At 39.9% G+C, this 25,893-nt stretch overlaps 2 protein-coding genes and 1 pseudogene across 3 annotated transcripts in view; 2 read left to right on the top strand and 1 right to left on the bottom strand.

Moving 5' to 3' along the window:
* ABCC2 (ATP binding cassette subfamily C member 2) overlaps positions 1 to 9,331 on the top strand; it is a 291,675-nt gene extending 282,344 nt beyond the window's left edge. The window contains exon 33 of the mRNA XM_082425080.1: positions 4,337 to 9,331. The gene's annotated coding sequence lies outside the window, so the exon portion shown is untranslated. The remainder of the gene's footprint in view (positions 1 to 4,336) is intronic.
* LOC309642989 (cytochrome P450 2C23-like) overlaps positions 1 to 25,893 on the bottom strand; it is a 40,701-nt gene that overhangs the window by 9,175 nt on the left and 5,633 nt on the right. The window contains exons 3-7 of the mRNA XM_082425268.1: positions 24,338 to 24,620; positions 22,054 to 22,216; positions 10,882 to 11,031; positions 10,102 to 10,262; positions 9,416 to 9,592 (exon numbers count right to left, since the gene is read on the bottom strand). Coding sequence (XP_082281394.1) covers positions 9,416 to 9,592; positions 10,102 to 10,262; positions 10,882 to 11,031; positions 22,054 to 22,216; positions 24,338 to 24,517 — 831 coding nt within the window. The 5' untranslated portion in view covers positions 24,518 to 24,620. The remainder of the gene's footprint in view (positions 1 to 9,415; positions 9,593 to 10,101; positions 10,263 to 10,881; positions 11,032 to 22,053; positions 22,217 to 24,337; positions 24,621 to 25,893) is intronic.
* Positions 18,771 to 19,162, top strand: LOC309643039 (large ribosomal subunit protein eL36 pseudogene; annotated as a pseudogene). Its single transcript has one exon. The product of its transcript is annotated as a large ribosomal subunit protein eL36 pseudogene (transcript).

Below are 25,893 nucleotides of genomic sequence, written 5' to 3'. Positions count from 1 at the left end.
TCCAGAGTTCGTTGTTTGTAGATTTTCTGATGATGCCCATTCTAACTGGTGTGAGGTGAGATACCTCATTGTAGTTTTGATTTGCATTTCTCTAATAATTAGTGATGCTGAGCAGGTTTTCATGTGCTTCTTGGCCATCTGTATGTCTTCTTTGGAGAAATGTCTATTTAGGTCTTCTGCCCATTTTTTGATTGGGTTGTTTGTTTTTTTAATATTGAGCTGCATGAGCTGTTTATATATTTTGGAGATTAATCCTTTGTCTGTTGATTCATTTGCAAATATCTTCTCCCATTCTGAGGGCTGTCTGAGGGCTGTTTATAGTTTCCCTTGTTGTGCAAAAGCTTTGAAGTTTCATTAGATCCCATTTGTTTATTTTTGTTTTCCTTTCCATTATTCTAGAAGGTGGGTCAAAAAAAGATCTTGCTGTAATTTATGTCAAAGAGTGTTCTTCCTATGTTTTCCTCTAAGGGTTTTATAGTGTCTGGTCTTACATTTAGATCTTTAATCCGTTTTCAGTTTATTTTTGTGTATGGTGTTAGGGAGTGTTCTAATTTCATTCTTTTACATGTAGCTGTCCAGTTTTCCCAGCACCACTTATTGAAGAGACTGTCTTTTCTCCATTGTATATCCTTGCCTGCTTTGTCATAGATTAGTTGACCATAGGTGCGTGGATTTATCTCTAGGCTTTCTATCCTATTCCATTGATCTATATTTCTGTTTTTGTGCCAGTACCATATTGTCTTGATTACTGTAGCTTTGTAGAACAGTCTGAACTCAGGGAGCCTGATTCCTCCAGCTCCATTTTTTTCCCCTCAAGATTGCTTTGGCTATTCAGGGTTTTTGTGTCTCCATACAAATTTTAAGTTTTTTTTTGTTCTAGTTCTGTAAAAAATGCCATTGGTAATTTGATAGGGACTGCATTGAATCTGTAGATTGCTTTGGGTAGTATAGTCATTTTCACAATATTGACTCTTCCAATCCAAGAACATGGTATATCTCTCCATCTGTTTGTGTCATCTTTGATTTCTTTCATCAGTGTCTTATAGTTTTCTGCGTACAGGTCTTTTGTCTCCCTAGGTAGGTTGATTCTTAGGTATTGTATTCTTTTTGTTGCAATGGTAAACGGGAGTGTTTCCTTAATTTCTCTTTCAGATTTTTCATCATTAGTGTATAGGAATGCAAGAGATTTCTGTGCATTAATTTTGTATCCTGCAACTTTACCAGATTCACTGATTAGCTCTAGTAGTTTTCTGGTGGCATCTTTAGGATTCTCTACATATAGTATCATGTCATCTGCAAACAGTGACAGTTTTACTTCTTCTTTTCCTATTTGGATTCCTTTTATTACTTTTTCTTCTCTGATTGCCGTGGCTAGGACTTCCAAAACTATGTTGAATAATAGTGGCGGAAATGGACATCCTTGTCTTGTTCCTGATCTTAGAGGAAATGCTTTCAGTTTTTCACCATGGAGAATAATGTTTGCTGTGGGTTTGTCGTATGAGGCCTTTATTATGTTGAGGTAGGCTCCCTCTATGCCCACTTTCTGGAGAGTTTTTATCATAAATGGGTGTTGAATTTTGTCAAAAGCCTTTTCTGCATCTATTGAGATGATCATATGGCTTTTATTCTTTAATTTGTTAATATGGTGTATCACATTGATTGATTTGCATATATTGAAGAATTCTTGCATCCCTGGGATAAATCCCACTTGATCATGGTGTACGATCCTTTTAATGTGTTGTTGGATTCTGTTGGCTAGTATTTTGTGGAGGAATTTTGCATCTATATTCATCAGTGATATTGGTCTGTAATTTTCTTTTTTTGGAGTATCTTTGTCTGGTTTTGGTATCGGGGTGATGGTGGCCTCATAGAATGAGTTTGGGAGTGTTCCTTCCTCTGCAATTTTTTGGAAGAGTTTGAGAAGGATGGGTGTTAGCTCTTCCCTAAATGTTTGATAGAATTCACCTGTGAAGCCATCTGGTCCTGGACTTTTGTTTGTTGGAAGATTTTAAATCACAGTTTCAATTTCATTACTTGTGATGGGTCTGTTCATATCTTCTATTTCTTCCTGGTTCAGTCTTGGAAGGTTATACCTTTCTAAGAATTTGTCCCTTTCTTCCAGGTTGCTCATTTTATTGGCATAGAGTTGCTTGTAGTAGTCTCTTAGGATGCTTTGTATTTCTGTAGTGTCCATTGTAACTTCTTTTTCATTTCTAATTTTATTGATTTGAGTCCTCTCCCTCTTTTTCTTGATGAGTCTGGCTAATGGTTTATCAATTTTGTTTATCTTCTCAAAGAACCAGCTTTTAGTTTTATTGATCTTTGCTATTGTTTTCTTTGTTTCTATTTATTTCTGCTCTGATCGTTATGATTTCTTTCCTTCTACTAACGTTGGGTTTTGTTTGTTCTTGTTTCTGTAGTTCCTTTAGGTGTAAGGTTAGATTGTTTATTTGAGATTTTTCTTGTTTCTCGAGGTAGGATTGTATTGCTCTAAACTTCCCTCTTAGAACTGCTTTTGCTGCATCTCATAGGTTTTGGATTGTCATGGTTTGTTGTCATTTGTCTCTAGCTATTTTTTGATTTCCTCTTTGATTTGTTTAGTGATCTCTTGGTTATTTAGTAGCCCACTGTTTAGCCTCCATGTACGTGTGTTTTATACAGTTTTTTTCCTGTAATTGATTTCCAATCTCATAGCGTTGTTGTTAGAAAAGATGCTTGATACGATTTCCATTTTCTTAAATTTTCCAAGGCTTGATTTGTGACCTACGATGTGATCTATCCTGGAGAATGTTCCATGTGCACTTGAGAAGAAGGTGTATTCTGCCACTTTTGGGTGGAATGTTCTATAAATATCAATTAAATCTATCTGGTCTAATGTGTCATTTAAAGCTTCTGTTTCCTTATTAATTTTCTGTCTGGATGATCTGTCCATTGGTGTAAGTGAGGTGTTAAAGTCCCCCACTATTATTATGTTACTGTCGATTTCCTCTTTTATAGCGATTAGCATTTGCCTTATGTATTGAGGTGCTCCTATGTTGGGTGCATATATATTTATAATTGTTATATCTTCTTCTTGGATTGATCCCTTGATCATTATGTAGTGTCCTTGCTTGTCTCTTGTAACATTCTTTATTTTAAAGTCTATTTTATCTGATATGAGTATTGCCACTCCAGCTTTCTTTTGGTTTCCATTTGCATGGAATATCTTTTTCCATCCCCTCACTTTCCTTCTGCATGTGTCCCTAAGTCTGAAGTGGGTCTCTTCTGGACAGCATATATATGGGTTTTGGTTTTGCATCCATTCAGTGAGCCTGTGTCATTTGGTTGGAGCATTTAATCCATTCACATTTAATTCAGCATTTCATCCATTCATTAAGGTAATTATCGATATGTATGTTCCTATGACCATTTTCTTAATTGTTTTGGGTTTGTTTTTGTAGGTCCTTTTCTTCTCTTGTGTTTCCCACTTAGAGAAGTTCCTTTAGCATTTGTTGTAGAGTTGGTTTGGTGGTGCTGAATTCTCTTAGCTTTTGCTTGTCTGTAAAGCTTTTGATTTCTCCATCGAATCTGAATGAGACCCTTGCTGGGTAGAGTAATCTTGGTTGTAGGTTCTTCCCTTTCATCACTTTAAATATATCATGCCATTCCCTTTTGGCTTGTAGAGTTTCTGCTGAGAAATCAGCTGTTAACCTTATGGGAGTTCCCTTGTATGTTATTTGTCGTTTTTCCCTTGTTGCTTTTAATAATTTTTCTTTGTCTTTAATTTTTGTCAATTTGATTACTATATGTCTCAGTGTGTTTCTCCTTGGGTTTATCCTGTACGGGACTCTCTGTGCTTCCTGGACTTGGGAGGCTATTTCCTTTCCCATGTTAGTGAAGTTTTCGACTATAATCTCTTCAAATATTTTCTCAGGTCCTTTCCCTCTCTCTTCTCCTTCTGGGACCTTCATAATGCAAATGTTGTTGCATTTAATGTTGTCCCAGAGGTCTGTTAGCTGTCTTCATTTCTTTTCATTCTTTTTTCTTTATTCTGTTCCACAGCAGTGAACTCCACCATTCTGTCTTCCAGGCCACTTATCCGTTCTTCTGCCTCAGTTATTCTGCTATTGATTCCTTCTAGTGTATTTTTCTTTTCGGTTATTGTATTGTTCATCTGTGTTTGTTTGTTCTTTAATTCTTCTAGGTGTGTGTTCTTTAATTCTTCTAGGTCTTTGTTAAACATTTCTTGCATCTTCTTGATCTTTGCCTCCATTCTTTTTCCAAGGTCCTGGATCATCTTCGCTATCATTATTCTGAATTCTTTTTCTGGACAGTTGCCTATCTCCACTTCATTTAGTTTTTTTTCCTGGGGTTTTATCTTGTTCCTTCATCTGGTACATGGTCCTCTGCCTTTTCATTTTGTCTGTCTTTCTGTGAATGTGGTTTTCATTCCACAGGCTGCAGGATTGTAGCTCTTCTTGCTTCTGCTGTCTACCCTCTGGGGGATGAGGCTATCTAAGAGGCTTGTGCAAACTACCTAATGGGAGGGACTGGTGGTGGGTAGAGCTGGGTGTTGCTCTGGTGGGCAGAAGCTCAGTAAAACTTTAATCTGCTATCTGCTGATGGATGGGGCTGAGTTCCCTCCCTGTTAGTTGTTTGGCCTGAGGTGACCCAGCACTGGAGGCTACAAGCTCTTTGGTGGGGCTGTTGGTGGACTCCAGGAGGGCTCACGCCAAGGAGTACTTCCCAGAACTTTTGCTGCCAGTGTCCTTGTCCTCACGGTGAGACACAGCCACCCACCCCACCCCCCACAGGAGACCCTCCAACACTAGCAGGTAGGTCTAGTTCAGTCTTCTATGGGTCACTGCTCCTTCCCCCTGGGTCCTGATGTGCACACTACTTTGTGTGTGCCCTCCAAGAGTGGAGTCTCTGTTTCCCCCAGTCCTGTTGAAGTCCTGCAATCAAGTCCTGCTAGCCTTCAAAGTCTGATTCTCTGGGAATTCCTCCCCCTGTTGCCAGACCCCCAGGTTGGGAAGCCTGACTTGGGGCTCAGAACCTTCACTCCAGTGGGTGGACTTCTTTTTTTAAAAAATTTTTTTAAAAGAATTTGTTTTTTGTTTTTTAATTTATTTATTTTGGGCTGTGTTGGGTCTTCGTTGTTGCGCGGGCTTTCTCTAGTTGCAGTGAGTGGGGGCTACTCTTCATTGTGGTGCACGGGCTTCTCATTGCGGTGGCTTCTCTTGTTGCAGAGCATGGGCTCTAGGCACATGGGTTTCAGTAGTTGCAGCATGCGGGCTCAGCAGTTGTGGTGCATGGGCTTAGTTGCTCCGCAGCATGTGCGATCTTCCCGGACCAGGGATCGAACCTGTGATCCCTGCATTGGCAGGTGGATTCTTAACACTGCACCACCAGGGAAGTCCCAGTGGGTGGACTTCTGTGGTATAATTGTTCTCCAGTTTGTGAGTCACCCACGCAGTGGTTATGGGATTTGATTTTATTGTGCTTGCGCCCCTCCTACCGTCTCATTGTGGCTTCTCCTTTGTCTTTGGATGTGGGGTATCTTTTTTGGTGAGTCCCAGTGTCTCCCTGTTGATGATTGTTCAGCAGTTAGTTGTGATTTCAGTGCTCTCGCAAGAGGGAGTGAGTGCATGTCCTTCTACTCTGCCATCTTGAACCAATCTCTGAGCTTTCTATTTTACAATTACTATACTAAAAATAATAGGGATTAAATCTTCTTCGTTGATGTATCCCCAACACTTGGCACAATAGCCGGCACTAAGAATTTGTTGAATAAATTATTGTTTAATATATATAAACTAGTTAAGCTAATAAAATCTCTATTTTTCACTATAATTAAATTATTTTCATTGTTGATTAATTTTTGGTGGGCTTCTAATACCACTGTTTTTAAATTTAAGAAAAGTATTAGAGTACTTCTTTTAACTATTAGCTTTACTTTTAAAGCTCTGTATCAAGTTTTTCTTAACTCAGTTTCTTTATACCATGTCTCTCCTGTTCATTTCAAAATGGGATGATTTCTGCATATGGATGTCCAAGTTTTTAGGCACGTTGCCACTTCCTACCTATAGTTTTTACTGCCTTGATCTGGAATACTGAGCATTTTAAATAACTCCCTCACAACAGAAAGTCCAGTAGGTTTTGAAAAATCTTTGCTTGGGAAGAGAGTGAGGGAGAAAATGGAAATATCAACATATCTTCTATTTATGTTCTAACTCTCTATTTATGTTCTAACTCTGTAATTTAGCTAAGTAGAACTCCACCATTGGTGACCTCCACCATTTTGTTTAATTTTTAACACACCCATATCTGTTATGTAGTAAGGTTTAGAGATTAAAACATAATGCAACAAAATTTACAGGAAAGCAGAAATGCTTCAGAAGTTTCTATCCATTTTCTGTTGATAGTTATCTTAAAGGAAAAATAGATGTGGAGGGGAGGAGAGGAAGGAATGGTTGAAATCCAGACGTTGGCGTATCAACTTTCTTTTGTTCCTTCCTCTAGACTCTTTCAGAGGATCTTTGGTATGTATGCTAACAACTGTCCCTTTCCAGTGTTTCCTGTATTGGTGAATGGCCCCAGCTTCCATCCAGTTAGGCAAGCCAGGAACACAGCTCCTCATCTCTTGCATTTCCCAACTCACCACCAAGACTGTTAATTTTACCTCCTAAAAGTATCTCATATCTATCCAGATCTCTTCATTTCCACCACCAGTACCCTTGGCCATCTTCTTTGCCTTGGGCCAGTGCAATCATCTCATACAGAAAATGCTATTGGTGCCCTGCTCAGATCCCTTTTACTGGTTCTGATAACCTACCTCACAGCTGCTTTGGCTCACACCTGCAACTTTCTCTGGAGTCCCTTGGACACTGGACCCACAATGACAAGAGAATCCTGGGAGGGAATCAGTCTCCCAGACCACCCTCATGGGGCTGCCTGTGACCAATGACTGATAGGTGCAAGAGTACAAAAGCCCAGCTCCGTTGTCCCAGGGAAGGACAAACTCTGCAGTGCAATTTATACTCTAGAGCCCCCTGTAGGATCAGGTAGAGACTAGGCTTCACCTGAAACCACATCTATTTTTAATTTTTCCCCTTCCTTATCCTGTTTCTCTCATTCACATACATAGAAGTTTCTCCTGATAGCACTCCCTTAATAAATCACTTCCACACAAATCTCTATTTTAGGCTCTGCTACCAGGAAATTTACCCTGAAACAACTCCTAGCTGTTCTCCTTGCATCCACTGTTGACCCCTACAATCTGTTCTCCACATCACAAATATGGTCATCCTTTACACAGTGCTTAGACCCTGCAAATGATTTTCACTGATATTAGGATAAAAGCTAAACTAATTAATGTGTCCTGCCAGGCCCTGCATGAATGGTCTGCCTGCTGACCTCTTGCTGTTTCAGCTTCTCTCCCACCACTCTCCCCTGCTCCCTCCCTTCCAGCCACACTGACTTTCTGTCTACCCCTCATATCCCCAAGCTTCCCTCTGCCTCAGGGCCTTTGCACATCTTGTTCCTCTGCTTGGTATATTTTTCTTTGCTACTTTTATGCAGATAATCCCTACTCACCTTTCAGCTCTCAGCTCAATCGTTCACCTATGTGAGCAGGGATGTATCCACTGGGCCTTGGTTTAGAAGTCCCTTCCTGACTCGAATTAGACTAGCATTCGTGTTCCTGCCACATTCTCCCATAACAATCTTGTACTTCGCCTATTAGCACTTCATTGTTACTGTTTGTTTTGATGATCTTTGCACTAGACTGTAAGCTCCATTAAGTCAAGGACTGTATCTTTGTTAATTAATTAATTAATTATTTCAATAATTATTTCAATAAATATTTATGTTTATCTACAATATTTTAGGCATTGTGCTAGTTGCTGGTGATACAAAGCGTGAAAAATCGACAATACTGCAGCCCTTTGGAGTATACAGTGTAGTGGAGAATGTAGAGGTAAATTAAATAAATACTTTGTTAAACTATGATAAGTGCTATGAAAGAAAATTACAGGGTAGTATCTGATTCATCATTTTATTCCCTTTACCAAGCACCATGACTGATACAGAGTTGGTGTTAAATAAAATCTTTAAATGATTGAATTTATAACCTGGCTTTTTTTTTTTTTTCTCTTTTCCAGACAAACATCTAGTCCTCTGAGAGCCAACAACAAACTTTTCCATCAGAATGAAGAGGCTATTTTGATGTACATTGTTGATAAGTGGAATGAGCTTGAATGACTCTACTGACCCCAGGGAAATTTCTGAGAAGAAAAAAGGGCATCAACATGCCTTCCTTCAACATGTTTTCTAAGGAAATCAAGCTTTCCAAATCAGCCCTCCTAGAGATTAAGAAGACTAAACAAGTTATTATTAATTGTTTGCTATAACTTGCACATTTATGATATACTTGAGTGGTGTTTTTCTTTTGTTTATATATATCTGGGGAAATTTGGCATAAATGAGGTTAATTTTATAGGGCTCAAAGAATTATTTTCAGATTTTAAGCTGTTATATGTGTATATACATTTAAATATCTTTTTTACAATCTATTGTTTGTCACAGTCTTGACTGTTTTTCTACTGATGTTCTCATGGACACTCATGCTGGTATTTTATGTCAGTGATGTTCTGAGGGTTGGTGGCTGTGTGATACTTGCTGTTCAATATGTTTAATACCATCCATGGTTAACGTATAATGTATTTGTTTTAGAACCCTTTATCTGTCACCAGTTTCAAATAACAAGATTGTTCTATGGGAAAACACAATCCAGTTTTTATAATGTATTGGTCTGTGACATGCTACCTGGGAAGCACTGTGGCAAAAATGGCTGACTATGTATGTGTAAATAATGTGTAGAGAAGATGCATGTGTGTTTAGCCACCCCAAGATAAATATATGCTCAGAAACATGCATATATATATATGCATGTTTATATATATATATATATATATATATATATATATATGTAGCTCATTGTAAATATGTATCGAGAACACTTCATTAAATGCTAATATCCAAGTGTAGGAAGTAAATAGAAATACAAAGGAAAAAGAGGGCTTTGGACTATTTTTAAATTTCTGTTATTGTTAATAGTGTACCCCATTGCCATAAGATATCAAAATATTAAGAATTACCAAAATGGGGACTTCCCTGGTGGCGCAGTGGTTAAGACTCCATGCTCCAATGCAGGGGGCCTGGGTTCGATCCCTGGTCAGGGAACTAGATCCCACATGCATGCTGCAACTAAGAGTTCACATGCCACAACTAAGGAGCCTGCCTGCCACAACTAAGACCCAGCACAACCAAATTAAAAAAAAAAAAAAAAGAATTACCTACATGGTGTGATTATGCTTTCCTGCCTTTCCATGGACTGCTAAAATATAGTATCAGGGAAAGATGTCACATACAGTACCTGCTCCATCTTGCTGAGGAAACAGTCAATGTAGTCTCGAGGATTATTATGATCCAGGGACTTTTGATGCTCCTTCACTTTTTCCAGAATAAAATATTTAATATCATTAAGCCTTTTTGAGAATGCTTTGTGCTCTCCAGGGAGATGCTTTATGAGTTTTGGCCATAGATTGTAAATCTAAAATGAGAAAAAAAATACATCAGCAATTCAGTTTGTGAAGAGAGACCAGTGTTTCTAAGTGGAGCACCTAACCCTCTGTGGGGTCTGGCTAGGGAGAATCTCTTCCTCCAGCTTCTGAGCAGAAGAGAAGGGAGGGTGACCATCACGTACATGAGAGAGCAGCCCCTTCCCATCTCCTTGCTCAATCGACCTTGGCCAACCTCAGAGTCAGAGATGGGGAGAATGTGTGTAGGGGCCTTAAAAGAAACGCAGGCAACTGGGAACGTGATGTCTTCTTTTGTGGGAGTCAACTCACAGAAGCAAGCAGAGGGCAGCCTTCCATAGGTGCTGGGGTAAGCGACACTGCACTCATCCACTCGACAAGACACACGTGGAGGGAAGGTGACAGTGCTTGTTGGCACGTGCTCATGGGGCGGGGGGGGGAGCTCGCAGCCCTTTACCCTGCCTATGGGGTCCCAGTGCCCCCATGAGATCAACTGCAAGGGCAGATGCAGACTTGGCTTTACCTGGTTCCAGGGAGAGTTTATTCGATTAAAATTTTTATTCAACAAACTCAACAGGGAGAGTAATGTCTTATTGTTGTAGTGGAAACGCTCGTTGAAGAGGACGGAGCAGATCACATTGCAGGAAGCACAGGAGAGGGTGAAGACAGGGTCCAAGGGCTGAGCTGATGTGAGAAAAAAAAAAACAATTCTAACATTTAGAATTTTCATCAGCCTGCATTAGGGCTTCAAGAACAGGGCCTCCCTCTTGCTCATATTGATACCTATATTTTATTTTCTCTAAACTTCTTCAGATTAGGATGTAGGGATCTTCTACTAGTACTACATGCTCTATAGTATTATACTATGCTACTACTACTAATTATTATGTTATTCAATGAATACTGTAATAGTCGTAAGAGCAACAGGTAATATTACGGAGTATTATACATGCTGGATACTGTGTAAATGTTTTGCAAACTGTATTATTTAACCTTCATTCTGAGGTTTGGTTTTTAGCCCCATTTTTCACATGAGGAAACTGCGTTTTAGAGAAGTTAAGTAACTTGTCCAAATTTACACATCCAGTAAGTGCCGAAGTTGGGAGACGAATCCAAACAAAGGGATTCATGAGTCCTAAGTAACAGTTTTGGGTCATTTTCTTCCTGTGGCCTTTTTCCTAGTCAACGCCCTGACTCATAGAGCACATTGTGGACTATTGCGTGCCTCCCAAAGGAGGAGCTTTGGTGGGAAGCTCTGTGTGTAGAAGCCCCTTGCCCCTAAAGGATGGTCAATGGAACGCACCCTCTGTTTTCCTGAGCTCCTCCACCAGAAACTGGGCCTCCTCCTGGACCCTCTCCTCGAGGCTCCTCTTCCCCATCCCAAAGTTCCTCAGGGTCATGAGGGAGAAGCGCCGCATTTGTTTCCACCTGTTTCCATTACTGAAAAAGATTCCTAGGAAAAGAAGCAAAGAGCAGGAAAGAATTTTGCATCATGGAGTCCGACTTTCCCTGAAGCTTATCTCTTGTGTCCACCCTGCACTGTTGCCAGTGCCTCTTATCAGGGATTTAGCAACTGGCCTTTGAAGAGCACAACATATTCTTTGGTTTGGGTGAAATATTTGTCACAAAGAAAATAAAACCCAAGCTCTGGTCAACAGAGGGCAGGGGTGATGGAGTCAGGAGGCAGGATCATTGGCAGGTAGAGAACATTCCCAAGTGTGGGAAGGGCCCTCTGTCTGGTTTTGTTAAAAATAGTAAAGACTGGCATGTGTTCTCACAAACCTCTTTCCTGAGTGTCTGTTTTACACTTAATATCCCTCTAACTTGTGGTTTAATCCTACCTGTGATTTTCTCTATTAGAGGATAAGCAACTGGAAAGCAGAGCAATAGGGAATATATGTTTCCATTCACCTCTGAATTTACTACAGCTAATGTTAGCTAATCTGAACAAGAAGAAACTCAGGAGCAAAGGAACTCAGTATGTTCACACCAGTGTTTTTTCATTCCTTCCTCTGTACAAAACCAGTTACATGTCCTGAATTTCCTTAATGCACCACCAGTTTCCTAGTGCCCAAAATCCAAACCTCAGGGCATCTTCATATCCCTCTTGCCCTTCACCCTATACATCTGCACTTGGTAAGTCCTGTCGATTCCACCTCCAAAATGTCTTTCTCATCTGCCCCTTCTTGTCAATTTATAGTACACTACCACACTTCAGGTTCTAACACTTTTACAGATTTTAAAAGTTCTAATCATCTTCAAACCAGTTTCCCCTTTCACTCCTCTAAATCTACAGTTTCCAGGTTACTCAAAATCAAATACAGGGACAATTAGGCTGGTGCTAAAATTCATTCAATGGGTCCCCCTACCCCACCCCCACCTCCCCACCCCGGTCTCATTCTGACACCTTTAAAACCTCAAACATTTCCATCATTCTCTCCCTTGGCTCTAACTCTGAGCATATAGACCAATCACAGCTGTTCACTAAATGCAACTACATTGTTTTGCACCCTTATTTTGTTCATTCTCTCCCTTTTGCTGATAAGTCTGCTCCCGCCCTATTCGCTTTGTTGAGTTGCTAGCTTTCCTTTAAGAGCCATCTTGAAAACCTTCTCTTGGAAGTCTTTCCTATCCTCTACTGGAGGTAATCTTGCCTTCCTTTAACTGAATTGGCTTGCATGATGCTTTAATACAATTTATCTTTTCTGCCTTGTATTACAGCAATTTGTTTACTTGTGTTACTTCCTATACTAGATTTTACTTAGTTAAGTGACTGGCGTATCTCTCCAAATATTTCCTGTGACACATGATGATCTCTTACCTTGCACCTAGAGGATGTTCAATACACAATAATTTAAATATTCATTTCACATCTACCAAATTAGCAAGCATTAAAAAGAAATTTTGTACCTAAAGCAATCAAGCTTGTGGCAAATTTGGTGCATTGTTTAGCCTCTTTGTATATCACGACCTATTCTGGAAATTAAAACAATATTTATAGCAAAAACTATTAAAATTGTCTTTGATCCATTAATTGCTTTCCTAAGAATTTACACAAAGAAATAATTCAGCAAAAGTTAAAAGGTGTACACTGCAATGTCATCTATACTGATTTAAGAAATTTGTAAACAATCTAAATGCTAATGATAGGGTAATTTCTTGCATAATTATACAATGATAGTAAATCAATATTAGGAAAAGTAAGCAATTGTTAAAATGATGATTATGAAAACTATGTAAAAATAGCAGAAATGTTAATATTTAAAAGAAAAATCAGTATACAAATATGTCTATACTATAATTACAACTATGTAAAATATGTGTGCATATGAACAACATCTGGGAGATGGTACATAAAAATAAATATGTTACATCAACTATACTTCAATTAAAAAATTTAAAAAAATTTTAAGAATAGGTTAGTGTATTGAGACTATGGTTAGTAGTTCTGAGTTCTAGAGTTAGGCAAACTGAACTCAAATCTCTACTCCAAAACTTTCTAATTTGGGTGAGTTATTTAACTTCTGTTGCCTCAGCTTTTCCTCTGTTGAATGGAAATAAAAAATATTTTCCTCATGGGGCCACTGTGTTAACTGAATATGGTAATACATGAGAAACCTCCAGCACAGTATCTGGCACATAAGAAGTATTTAGTTAGATAGCCTCAACCACCAGAGGGCAGACAGCAGAAGCAGGAAAAACTACAATCCTGCAGCCTGTGGAACAAAAACCACATTTACAGAAAGATAGACAAGATGAAAAGGCAGAGGGCTGTATACCAGATGAAGGAACAGGATAAAACCCCAGAAAAACAACTAAATGAAGTGGAGATAGGCAACCTTCCAGAAAAAGAATTCAGAATAATGATAGTGAAGATGATCCAGGACCTCGGAATAAGAATGGAGGCAAAGATTGAGAAGATGCAAGAAATGATTAAAAAAGACCTAGAAGAATTAAAGAACAAACCAACAGAGATGAACAATACAATAACTGAAATGAAAACTACACTAGAAGGCATCAATAGCAGAATAACTGAGGCAGAAGAACGCATAAGTGACCTGGAAGACAGAATGGTGGAATTCACTGCTGCAGAACAAACTAAAGAAAAAAGAATGAAAAGAAATGAAGACAGCCTAAGAGACCTCTGGGACAACATTAAACGCAACAACATTCGCATTATAGGGGTCCCAGAAGGAGAAGAGAGAGAGAAAGGACCAGAGAAAATATTTGAAGAGATTATAGTCGAAAACTTCACTAACATGGGAAAGGAAATAGCCACCCAAGTCCAGGAAGCGCAGAGAGTCCCACACAGGATAAACCCAAGGCGAAACACGCCGAGACACATAGTAATCAAATTGGCAAAAATTAAAGACAAAGAAAAATTATTGAAAGCAGCAAGGGAAAAACGACAAATAACATACAAGGGAACTCCCATAAGGATAACAGCTGATTTCTCAGCAGAAACTCTACAAGCCAGAAGGGAGTGGCATGATATACTTAAAGTGATGAAAGGGAAGAACCTACAACCAAGATTACTCTACCGGCAAGGATCTCATTCAGATTTGATGGAGAAATCAAAAGCTTTACAGACAAGCAAAAGTTAAGAGAATTCAGCACCACCAAACCAGCTCTACAACAAATGCTAAAGGAACTTCTCTAAGTGGGAAACACAAGAGAAGAAAAGGACCTACAAAAACAAACCCAAAACAATTAAGAAAATGGTCATAGGAACATACATATCGATAATTACCTTAAACGTGAATGGATTAAATGCTCCAACCAAAAGACACAGGCTTGCTGAATGGATACAAAAACAAGACCCATATATATGCTGTCTACAAGAGATCCACTTTAGACCTAGGGACACATACAGACTGAAAGTGAGGGGATGGAAAAAGATATTCCATGCAAATGGAAATCAAAAGAAAGCTGGAGTAGCAATACTCATATCAGATAAAATAGACTTTAAAATAAAGAATGTTACAAGAGACAAGGAAGGACAGACACTACATAATGATTAAGGGATCAATCCAAGAAGAAGATATAACAATTATAAATATATATGCAAAAAAATATATATATATATATGCACCCAACATAGGAGCACCTCAATACATAAGGCAACTGCTAACAGCTATAAAAGAGGAAATCGACAGTAACAAAATAATACTGGGGGACTTTAACACCTCACTTACACCAATGGACAGATCATCCAAAATGAAAATAAATAAGGAAACAGAAGCTTTAAATGACACAATAGACCCGAGAGATTTAATTGATACTTATAGGACATTCCATCCAAAAACAGCAGATTACACGTTCTTCTCAAGTGCACACAGAACATTCTCCAGGATAGATCACATCTTGGGTCACAAATCAAGCCTCAGTAAATTTAAGAAAACTGAAATCATATCAAGCATCTTTTCTGACCACAACGCTATGAGATTAGAAATGAATTACAGGGAAAAAACGTAAAAAACACAAACACATGGAGGCTAAACAATACGTTACTAAATAACCAAGAGATCACTGAAGAAATCAAAGAGGAAATCAAAAAATACCTAGAGACTAATGACAATGAAAACACGATGACCCAAAACCTATGGGATGCAGCAAAAGCAGTTCTAAGAGGGAAGTTTATAGCTATACAGGCCTACTTAAAGAAACAAGAATTATTTAATAAATATTAGCTAATATTATATAATTATAGCTATTATAATAATAATTCAATAATACTCCAATTATTATTATAACATCTAATGTTCATAATAATTATTAATAATAACATTATTATTGGATTTTAGGAATATTTTTATCTCTTTAAATTTTTAACTGTTTTTGCATCACTTTTAAATCAAAAAGCAATTACAAGTTTGGTACAATTTTTAGTTAATCCTTAATTAGACTTTTAAATGTTGCCTTTTTTTGCTCTTCATTTATTCTTCCATTTATTTAATAAATTTTCATTGCTATCCTGTGCCAACTAAAGCATGTCACTTGCCATCCGGCTCTACAAGGATTAGGTCAATGGCCGCTGCAGTCACTGACCTTCAACAGACCCTGAAAGGAATTCAGCCGGGAGATCAGGAATGAGGCACTTTGTGCTCTGGGGAAACTGACAGAACAGGCCTTCAGATAGTTAGATATTTTCAGGAGAAAACTTTAGGGACTCAATTTCTTGCATTTCCTCATACTTAGAAAAGCAATAAAATCATTTAGGGAGACATCTGTTCCTCGTGACTAGCAGCAGCCTTCTACTGAGATGGGGGCTTGATTGCACATACCCCCTTCACCAAATCATATATATACTGACCTCCCCCACTATCTCTTCAGAGCAGTTTCTCAGAGCTATCTGAGACGCTGTCTCCTGGGCTATAGTCCTCAGTAAGTCCCCAAATAAAAGTGAACTCACAGCTCTCACACTGTGCATTTTTTGTTTGGTTGACACCGGCTATATGCCAGATTCTAAAAATATTACTACCGTGAACATTCTTGTTTATAATTTTCCCCACATCTTGTATTATCTCTCAAGATAGGTTTCTAAAGGGGAATTACTCCATCATTATGGATGTCTCTTTAGAGAAGTTTGGCTGTTAAGGGGCAAGAAACCTGGAACAGTAACCGAAGGGAGTTGTGAGGAGAGTGCTGTGGAATATTCACATGCTCCTGGGAATGATTCACTGGAGAGTGAGTTTATCAGTCACAGTCCAACCAGCAAAAGAGAAGCCTCTCTCAATATTTAAAACAGAGGAAAATTAATCCAGGGAATTGGTTTTAAGGTGATGGAAACACTGAGAGGCCAAACCAGGGACAGCGAGACAACTAGTAATTATCAACAGCAGAAAACTGCTACCATCTCCCCATGGGAGGGACAAAGGAGCTCAGTGGCTGGGGTTACCTAGCCAGGAACCAAAGGGGCCCTGGAGTTACGGGGGGACATGCAGCTCTTGGAAGAGATGTTATCTGAGGCACAGAGAGAGGGGGTCCTCTGGCTCTCCTTCCACTCCCCAATCTCTTGCCAGTGCCTCTCTTTGGTTGATCCCAGTCAGAGCCAGCTGTCGAAAGAGTGTGGGAATTTCAGCTTGCAGTAACTGTAGCACTGGGAACCAGGGCCAGTAGGGAAGAGAGAGGAGTGGCTTTCAAAACAAGCGGAGAGAGATGGGTAATCAGGGATGGAGAAGGCATTACCAAAGAAGTAAAATCCTTGGGAAGGTGAGATGCTATAGGATCTAGGGCACATGTGGAAATTCTCCCTGTCAAGAAAAGGGACACTTTTTCAATTGTAACAGGAGAAAAAAAAAGGAGAATGTGGGTGCAGGGGTAGACAGACCCATAGATAAAATGTTAAGAAACTGGAGAGTTCCTTTCTGATGCTTCTGTTATTACAGTGAGTTATGATACAATGGTTCTGAGAGAGGAAATGTATAATGCGGGTGTTAATAGGAGGAATGAGGAGTCTCTGAGAGTGGAAAAGGGAGCCAATCAGAGGAATGTGTTGTATTAAGAGTCTAATTGAGGCTTAAAGTATTAATTTAAAGGGAAGCCAGTGTAATTACTGAGAGAATATCTCTAGCAGTGTTTATCTTCTGGACACACGCACAAAGAAGAAGATGGTTGAATTCTTCCAGTGTTGGAGTATATGCCAGGCAAATGTGACGGCAGGAGAGAGTGCTGGTATATTTTCTAGGTTCTGATTACAATAAATGAGCTATGTGAAGGCTGCTTGGATTCACTGATGCTGTCAGTTAAAAGTTTAAGGTCAAGGCTCTTGACAATAACTGTTTCAGAGGAAAATCTGACATCTTCTATTGCCCTATTCCGAAATTGAAATGCTTTTGGGAGTCCAAATCTGGGAATGTACACATATACGCACGTGAATCTCACATACAGTAGTCAGTCTCTTCTTTTCTACACGGGGAGTTCAGTGTCGGTCCGGGGTTGTCTGTGACTCAATGCAGAAGACTCTCTAATCCTATCTTCCACTGCAGGACCACTTGGCTCCCACTTAAACTTCTGTTCTTCAAATTTTCCCTTATCAGTGCAGAGGTGATACTTTCCTCTTCTACCTGCTTGTTGTGGGCAGATTGTGTTTTCCAGAGTGAACCACAACAATATCTCCCATCCCTCATTCTCTTCTGTAGTGTGACCACCACCACTTCCCCATCAAGAAGGGAAGCCTAATTCCTGTCCATTTGGATTTGGGTTGGCTTTTGGGAATTACTTGCAATGAATAAAATGGTTCTAAGATTTGGTCTGAAGAAGCTTTGCAGCTTGGAATGCTCACTCTCCAGATGCTCCCCCTCAGGATGCCCCCTCCTGGACTCCAGGCACCAGTGAGAAGCCCAAGCCACATGGGTGGGCCACTTGGAGACGCTCTGTTGACAGGCCCAGCTGAGCTCAGCCTTTGGGTCATCCTTGCCCAGAAGCCAGACTTGTAAATGAAGAAGCCTCCAGATGATTTCAGCCCTCAGCTATTTGAATCACCCTTAGCTGCTTTATTTGGAAAAAAAAAAATTGGATGTCTGCTAAGGCCCCAGGCCTTGTGGATCAGAGAAAACCCCTTCCACTATGCCGTGTTCAAATTCCCGATCACAGAATCCATGAGCATTAAAAAAAAGTGGGGGCTAGGGGGTTGTTGTTTTACATCCCTGAGTCTGGGGTGGTTTGTTACACAACAAGAGATAGCTGTGATACTTTCCTATTTTTCTCACTTTGTTCAGAATCTATACCCATTATGTAAATATCTTTTAAAAAAATATACTTCTCTTTACCACACCTGCATCCCTGCAGGCATGGACTGTTCCAAGGAAGCAATGCCCTCTCCACTCCCACTGCACTGGGGCAAGTATGTGCATGGGTGAATAATTACATAGTTGGTTGTTTCTATTTATGTAAACTAGATTCCTCAATAGGTCTCTACAGTTTATATGTCCATAGATATAGTACTTTCCAAAAATGTTACAGCATTGCACTCCTCCAGGTAAAGAATGAATGGCTGTTTATCCATACCTTTCAGAGCACTAAGTTATTTTAATTTTTGCATTTTAGCGACTGAACAATGGCATCTAAAACTGGTGTGTGGATTGAATGAATACGTTAAAGTAAGGGGGTCTCTCTGGCACTTGCCGCCCGCGTGTTGGTAGAAATCCCAGAGTTCCGCGCGTCGGAGGCCCTTCTGCCGCGGCTGCCATTGCAGAGCAGCAGCCATGGCTCTGCGCTACCCATGGCCTTGGGCCTCAACAAGGGCCACAAGGTGACCAAGGACGTGAGCAAGCCGAGGCACAGACGCCGCCGCTGGCGCCTCACCAAGCACACCAAGTTCGTGCGGGACATGATCCGGGAGGTGTGCTGCTTCACCCCTCATGAGCGGCGGGCCATGGAGCTGCTCAAGGTCTCCAAGGACAAGCGGGCCCTCAAGTTCGTCAAGAAAAGGGTGGGGACACACATCCATACCAAGAGGAAGAGAGAAGAGCTGAGCAATGCCCTGGCCGCCATGAGGAAGGCGGCAGCCAAAAAGGACTGAGCCCTTACCCTCTGTGCACAATAAAACTTTTTCAGAAAAAAAAAAAAAAGAAAAAGATAAAGTAAGGGCTTGAGCTGTTGCAATCTGTCAATGAGATAAATGTTAAAAGATTAAAACACTAGACAAAATATTGAGTTGATAGTTAACAGAAAATGTTTCAACAACTTGATTAGACACAAATCTTCAGCACTGTATTATAGTGTTCAAAGATCACTAGATCAGAAAGCTATCTAGTATTTTAGCAGACATTTCATTTACGAAGGTGTTATGGGTTTGTTTCCCCTCAAAATATGTTGATGCGCTGGCCCCCAGTATCTGTGAATATGACCTTATTTGGAAATGGGGTCTTTGCCAAGGTAATCAAGTTAAAATGAGATCATTAGGGTGGGCCCAATCCAATATGACTGTACGCTTCTAAAAAGGGGAAATTTGGACACAGAGACTTATATACACAGAGAATGCCATGTGAACATGAATCAGAGATTGGGGTGATACATCTACAAGCCAAGGAACAACAAAGATTGCCAGCAAAGCACCAGAAGCTAGGAGAGAAACATGAAACAGATTCTCCCTCACAGCTCTCAGAAGGAACCAACCTCACTGACATCTTGATCTCAGACTTCTAGACTCCAAAACTGTGAGAAAATAAAGTTCTGTTGTCCTAAGGTTTGTACCCAGTTTTTGGTACTTTATTATGACAGCCCCAGGAAACTAATGCAGAAGGAAAACTAAAATATCAATGAATGGTTCTTCTCTTTGTTATTTTCCAGGATAGAAAGTTTTAGGAAAGGAAGAGCTGAATTATCTGTTCCCATTACAGGCAAGTAAGGAGCAGTAACAAGGATTTTATAGGAAGTTTGAAAACCAATTTTCTCAGAGTTGGGAAAACGGCAATTTTTTGAGCAATAATTCTTTCCCTCTTGAGCTCAATCCAACCCAGAAGCTTCCCGCTCCAATCAAAAGTTAATTTTAGGGGCTTCCCTGGTGGTGCAGTGGTTAAGAATCCGCCTGCCAACACAGGGGACACGGGTTCGAGCCCTGGTCCGGGAAGATCCCACATGCCGCGGAGCAACTAAGCCCGTGTGCCACAACTACTGAGGCTGTGCTCTAGAGCCCGTGAGCCACAACTACTGAGCCCATGTGCCACAACTACTGAAGCCCGCGCGTCTAGAGCCCGTGCTCTGCAACAAGAGAAGCCACCGCAGTGAGAAGCCCGCGCAGTGCAACGAAGAGTAGCCTCCGCACACTTCAACTAGAGAAAGCCCACGTGCAGCAACGAAGACCCAACGCAGCCAAAAGAAAAGAAAAAAAGTTGATTTTAAAGCTCACACACAGACAATGTAATCAACGTGTTTAGAAAAAAGGGAAGAAGTACAGGGAAGGTTTGGTTGCTTCTTAGGTGAGCAAATGCATCCTGATCTTATGTAAGAGAGATCAAAAATTGCTTCTCTTTTATCACTTAGTACACTGCATAATATTTAATTATTCATAAATATGCTTTGAAAAGAATTGTTTCTATTTCTTTGGGGCTTGCAATTTTACAATTTGAAGTGGATTGGAGGAGACTTTCAGGCTGTCCTAGGTTTTTGTGTGTGTAATACTTCATACATATGAAGGAACATATGTAACATATGTCTAAGTTTCGAAACATAATAATAAAATAATTATCTGTGAGCCTATTGTCCCACTGAAGAAGTTGAGCTTGACTAAGACCATTGTAGCTCCCTGTGTGTTACCGCTCTGATCCTACCACCATCTCCTGGCTCCCTCACCACCGCCCCCCAACCCCCCCACGCCCCCCCACCCCCGCTGCCATCCCCAAACCAGGCTGACATTGAAAACACAGTAATTTCTATACCTAGTCATCTGTTTATTGTTGCTGCCACTATGCCACTGCAGCCTTTGTACCCTGTGAAATGAAACCCCAAGCGTGGCTTCTCCAGCTCCCTAAACCCTTAGACCTCTGGGTAACAACTTTTTTTTTCAAAATGTTCCCAGATTGTTTTTTATCACAATCATATTTGCAGATTTACCTTAAAGGGAACTTGGAGTCTGTTTTTGATGTTTATCTCAATAGTTATCAGAGCATCTGTTGAATAATAAAAGAATTTGTCTGGTCTTTGTCCCTGGTTCCTGGGAGAGAGCTTCTAAACCCCTGGATATGCCCACTTCTAACACAGAAGTGTCTTTGTTATTCATGCTGAGTCTCTGGGATCACACTTGAGTTTATGATAACGAGGTGACTCATGGTGGATCCCTAGACAGTTTCAAGGTGGGGCTGGCCATGCCAGAAAGACCAACTTTGTATTTAGAGAATTGGAGCTTTCAGCCAAGTGATACCAGCCTGACCTCCTGACTTTCAAGGAATAGAAGGAGCTAGAGACTGAGTTCTACCACGTGGCCAATGACTCAATCAATCGTGCCCAAGTAATGAAGTTCCAATTAAAAAATCTGGACACCAAGCTCTGGTGAGATTCCTGGTTGGTGAACACATCAATGCATCAAATGGGTAATGCATTCTGCTTCCTTGGAAGAGAATACAGAAGCTCTGCATTCAGGCCCTCCCAAACCTTGCCCTATGTGTCTCTCCATTTTTATCTTTCATATAAATAAAACTGTAATTGTAAGTATGGCACCTTCCTGAGTTCTGTGAGTCATTCTAGCAAATTACTGAACCTGAGGTGGTCACGGAATCCCTGAATTTTTAGCCAGTTGGTCAGAAGTGTGGGTAACCTGGAGACTCCTGAACTTGTGGCTGATATCAGAAGTGAGGGCAGTCTTCTTGGGAATGATGCCCTTAACCTATGGAGTCTGCACTAACTCTGGGTAGTTAGTATCAGAATTGCAGTGCAGTATTGCAGCATCTAGTTTGTAGCTTGTTGCAGAACAGATACTCATTAGGTTAATCAGACTTTTTTGCTAAAGAGAATTAACTTTTATTTTGAAACATACCATATCCTCTCTGGGTATCGTCAATAATTGGAATACGTCCTCTGCAAAGGAATTCATCACCTTGATCAATTAGAGCTTCCTTCACCGCCTCATATCCATGTAAGACCACAGTGATCTGGGATCCAAGGTACAGAGTGTAAACGGGGCCATACTCTTTGGCCAGCTGGAAAGAGATGCAAGTGGTTGTAAGGGCTATTGTGAAATCTCTCCATTGGAGGCTTCAGTGGAAATTAAGTAATGATTCACATGTAGCTTAGACTTTGCTCCATTAGTTTCCTTTCAGGAATTTAACCTGCGGTACAGTCATGGATTCATTCTTTCCTTCATCTATACATGCAACAATTGAGCAAATATTTACTAAGCACATATATTGTGTCAGACACTGTGCCAGGAACCCTCATGGAACTTAGAGTCTAGTGGAAGTTAACAGGCAGTAAATAGCCGAACAAACTACATTTGCAATAGAAACTGAGCATAATTCTATGAAAGCGATAAAGAATGTACTATGTTGGATGATAATGGGAAAACAATAAAATAGATGAGGAGTCTATGAGGAGGTAACATTTAAGGTAAAACTAAAGATGAGAAGGAAGCAGCCAGGATAAGGGCCAGAAGGAGAGCTCACTACACAGGTATTAAAAAGGATGAAATCTATATATTTATGATAGCATTGTGCTAAGAGGGAAAATAGAGTGCTACAACATCTGACAGCTAGGGGTGTTTTCAAATGTATTTTACAACCGTGCAGTTAAATTCAAAGCAGCCATTTGAAATTACTTGAGGATGTACAATGGTGCAGAAACATGTTCAAGTTCTAAATTAAATTGTTGAAAAATAAAATTATGTTTAAAAATCCGTTAGGGAATTCCCTGGTGGCCCAGTGCTTAGGACTCCGTGCTTTCACTGTCAAGGACGCGGGGTCGAGTGCTGGTTGAGGAACTAAGATCCTCCTGCAAACTGCGCGGAGCGGCCAAAAATTAAAAAAAAAAAAAATCCATTTGTTAAAAAATCCATTTGTATATTGTAATCCTCCATTTTTTATTTATGATGATTATTTCTAAGAAGAAAAACTTGACACCTTTTTTTCTTTTTGCCTTTTTTTTTTTTAACTTAAATGGTAGAGAATTTTGCCATTTTGTACCTCTTTTCTCTGTCCCAGGAAAATGAAACTTACTTCCTTTGTTCCCTTTGAATGAGTGTCTATATTTTGGGGCACAAAATGCCAGGTCCTCCTCTCCCAACCTCACCCTCAGCTGATGACTTTGCTCCCTATTTCACAGAGATAATAGAAATAACCAGAAGAGAATGTCCATATGCTTCTACCATAGCATCTACTTGTTTACCTGAATCTGTGCCCATGTACATAGTTTTTTGTTAATATAAATGACTCTCCAATGCTCCTAAAAAAGGCCCAATTCTCCAACTTGTGCACTGGATTCTAGTCCTTTCCAGCTATGGCAACATGACTTTCCTCTTTACAGCAAAATTGAGCAACATCACCCTATTTTCCCCCTTCCCTAGCCCCTGGCCACCACCATTCTGCTCCCTACAAGTTTGCCTCTTTTAGAGTCCACATTTTGAGTGCATACAGTATTTGTCCTTCTGTGTCTGGCTTATATAACTTAGGATAATATCCTCCAGGTTCATCCATGTTGTTGTAAATGGCAGGATTTCCTTCTTTTTTAAGGATAAATAATATTCCTGTGTGTGCATCATATTTTCTTTATTCATCCATCAGAGGACAGTAATTAGGGTTGTTCTGGAGAATATATGCTTGCACAATGAACTCATTGAGATAATACTTTTTCCCAAAGAATATTTCCAAAGGAGTGAATGTCAGTCAGGGTAGCAGAGCTGGGCTGTGTCAGAGCAAGATGTGGGGATCACTCTTTAGAAGGAGGATCACAAAGTATCCCACAGATTAGTATAAAATAGTAATAATAATATAAAAGGACATTTATTACATTTGCTTGGCTTGCCTTTTGGTTAAGTGTTACACGCAGAGGGGACTGGAAGCCTTTCAGTCAAAGTATGTTCTGACTTCAGAATTTTCCCATTCACTAGAATTCAACCCGTATCTCAGGTCAGGTCAACACACCTCACTACCTGCTCTAAAGTGATCCAATCCAGAAAAAAAAAAAGATATCTGTCTTGTAATACAGAAAGAGACACCCCAAAGTGTCCTAGTGGTGAGTTAAAACTAAGCTTGAAGATGACATGAAGATAACCTGAAGATGACCCCCCCTTACCTGGAGATGACCAGACTCTAATGAAACCCCCTTACCTTGGAGAGAGATGCAGGGACGTCCTTGAGGTTTAGTTGCATCAGATTCCCAATGATGGGAAGGGGAGTTGGGCCAGGGGGAAGCCTTCCCGCTTTGTGACTTTTCTTCCACACAAAAAGGAAAACCAGGCAAGTGACACAAATCACAAGAGCAAGAGTAGTGATTTCCAGCAGTGCCATCTCAGCTACTCGATGTTGGTAACTGTCTGGATTGCTTGTTAGCAAAGTCTTGTACACACCCGGGGTACGACCTGCCAGCCAAAGGCTGGTCTGAGTTCTTGGACTTGGGAAAAAAAACAACCTGGAATTGGTTTTGGCCGTATTTACCTTCCTGAAGCTTGAGATTAGGGAGGATTCATATCTTTCCTACCTCTCGTTCACAAAATCTGCAACTTTTGATTTTTTAAGCCTCTCCATTACATGTACTATTTCCTTTTAGCACCAATGATTCATTAACTATAAAGCTGCGGGATTAAAAGGTACAAACTATTAGGTATAAAATAAACTACAAGGATATATTGTATAACATGGGGAATATAGCCAATATTTTACAATAACTATAAAGAGTATAACTTTTAAGAAATTTTTCTAAAGATTTTTTTTTTTGGATGTGGACCAGTTCTAAAGTCTTTATTGAATTTGTTACAATATTGCTTCTGTTTTATGTTTTGGTTTTTTGGCCACAAGGCATATGGGATCTTGGCTCCCTGACCAGGGTTCGAACTCGCACCCCCTGCAGTGGAAGGCAAAGTCTTAACCACTGGACCACCAGGGAAGTCCCTAACCTTTAAAATTTGTGAATCACTATATTGTACATCTGTAACTTAAATAATATTGTACAGCAATTATACTTCAATAAATAATTTTTGTAAAGCTAACAAAAAGGGCTTCCCTAGTGGCTCAGTGGTTAAGAATCCACCTGCCAATTCAGGGGACATGGGTTCAATCCCTGGTCTGGGAAGATCCCACATGCCGTGGAGCAACTGAGCCCGTGAGCCACAACTACTGAAGCCCACGCGCCTAGAGCCTGTGCTCCGCAACAAGAGAAGCCACCACAGTGAGAAACCCGCGCACCGCAACCAAGAGTAGCCCCCCACCCCCCGACCACAGCTAGAGAAAGCCCGCACGTAGCAATGAAGAACCAACGCAGCAAAAAAATAAATTTATGTAAAAAAAAAAAAAGCTAACAAAAAATTTTTTAAATTGCAATCTACAATGATTGATTTTTAAGTGTTAAACTAACCTTATATTCCTAGGATGAACACCTCTTCTTTCTCATGATGTAATAAAACTTTTCTATTTTGCTGGATTTGATTTGCCATTACTTTGTTAGGGATTTTTGTACCCATGTACATGAGGAATATTGGTTTGAAATTTTGTTCTCTCTAATGTGTTTGGTTTTAATATCAGGTTTATGACAGCCAAATAAAATAAGTAGGCAAGTGCTCCATTTTTTTCTTTTTAATAAAAGTTTTTAAATTTTTAATTAAAAGATTAGTATTATTTTTCCTGAAAAGTTTGATAAAATGCCACAGTGAAACAATCTGATGCCTTCC

Source organism: Balaenoptera physalus, assembly GCF_965194825.1.
Source record: "Balaenoptera physalus genome assembly, chromosome: 14".
NCBI lineage: Eukaryota > Metazoa > Chordata > Mammalia > Artiodactyla > Balaenopteridae > Balaenoptera > Balaenoptera physalus.
Note: the sequence above shows the minus strand (reverse complement) of the source record. Positions and strands in the feature narration are given on the sequence as shown.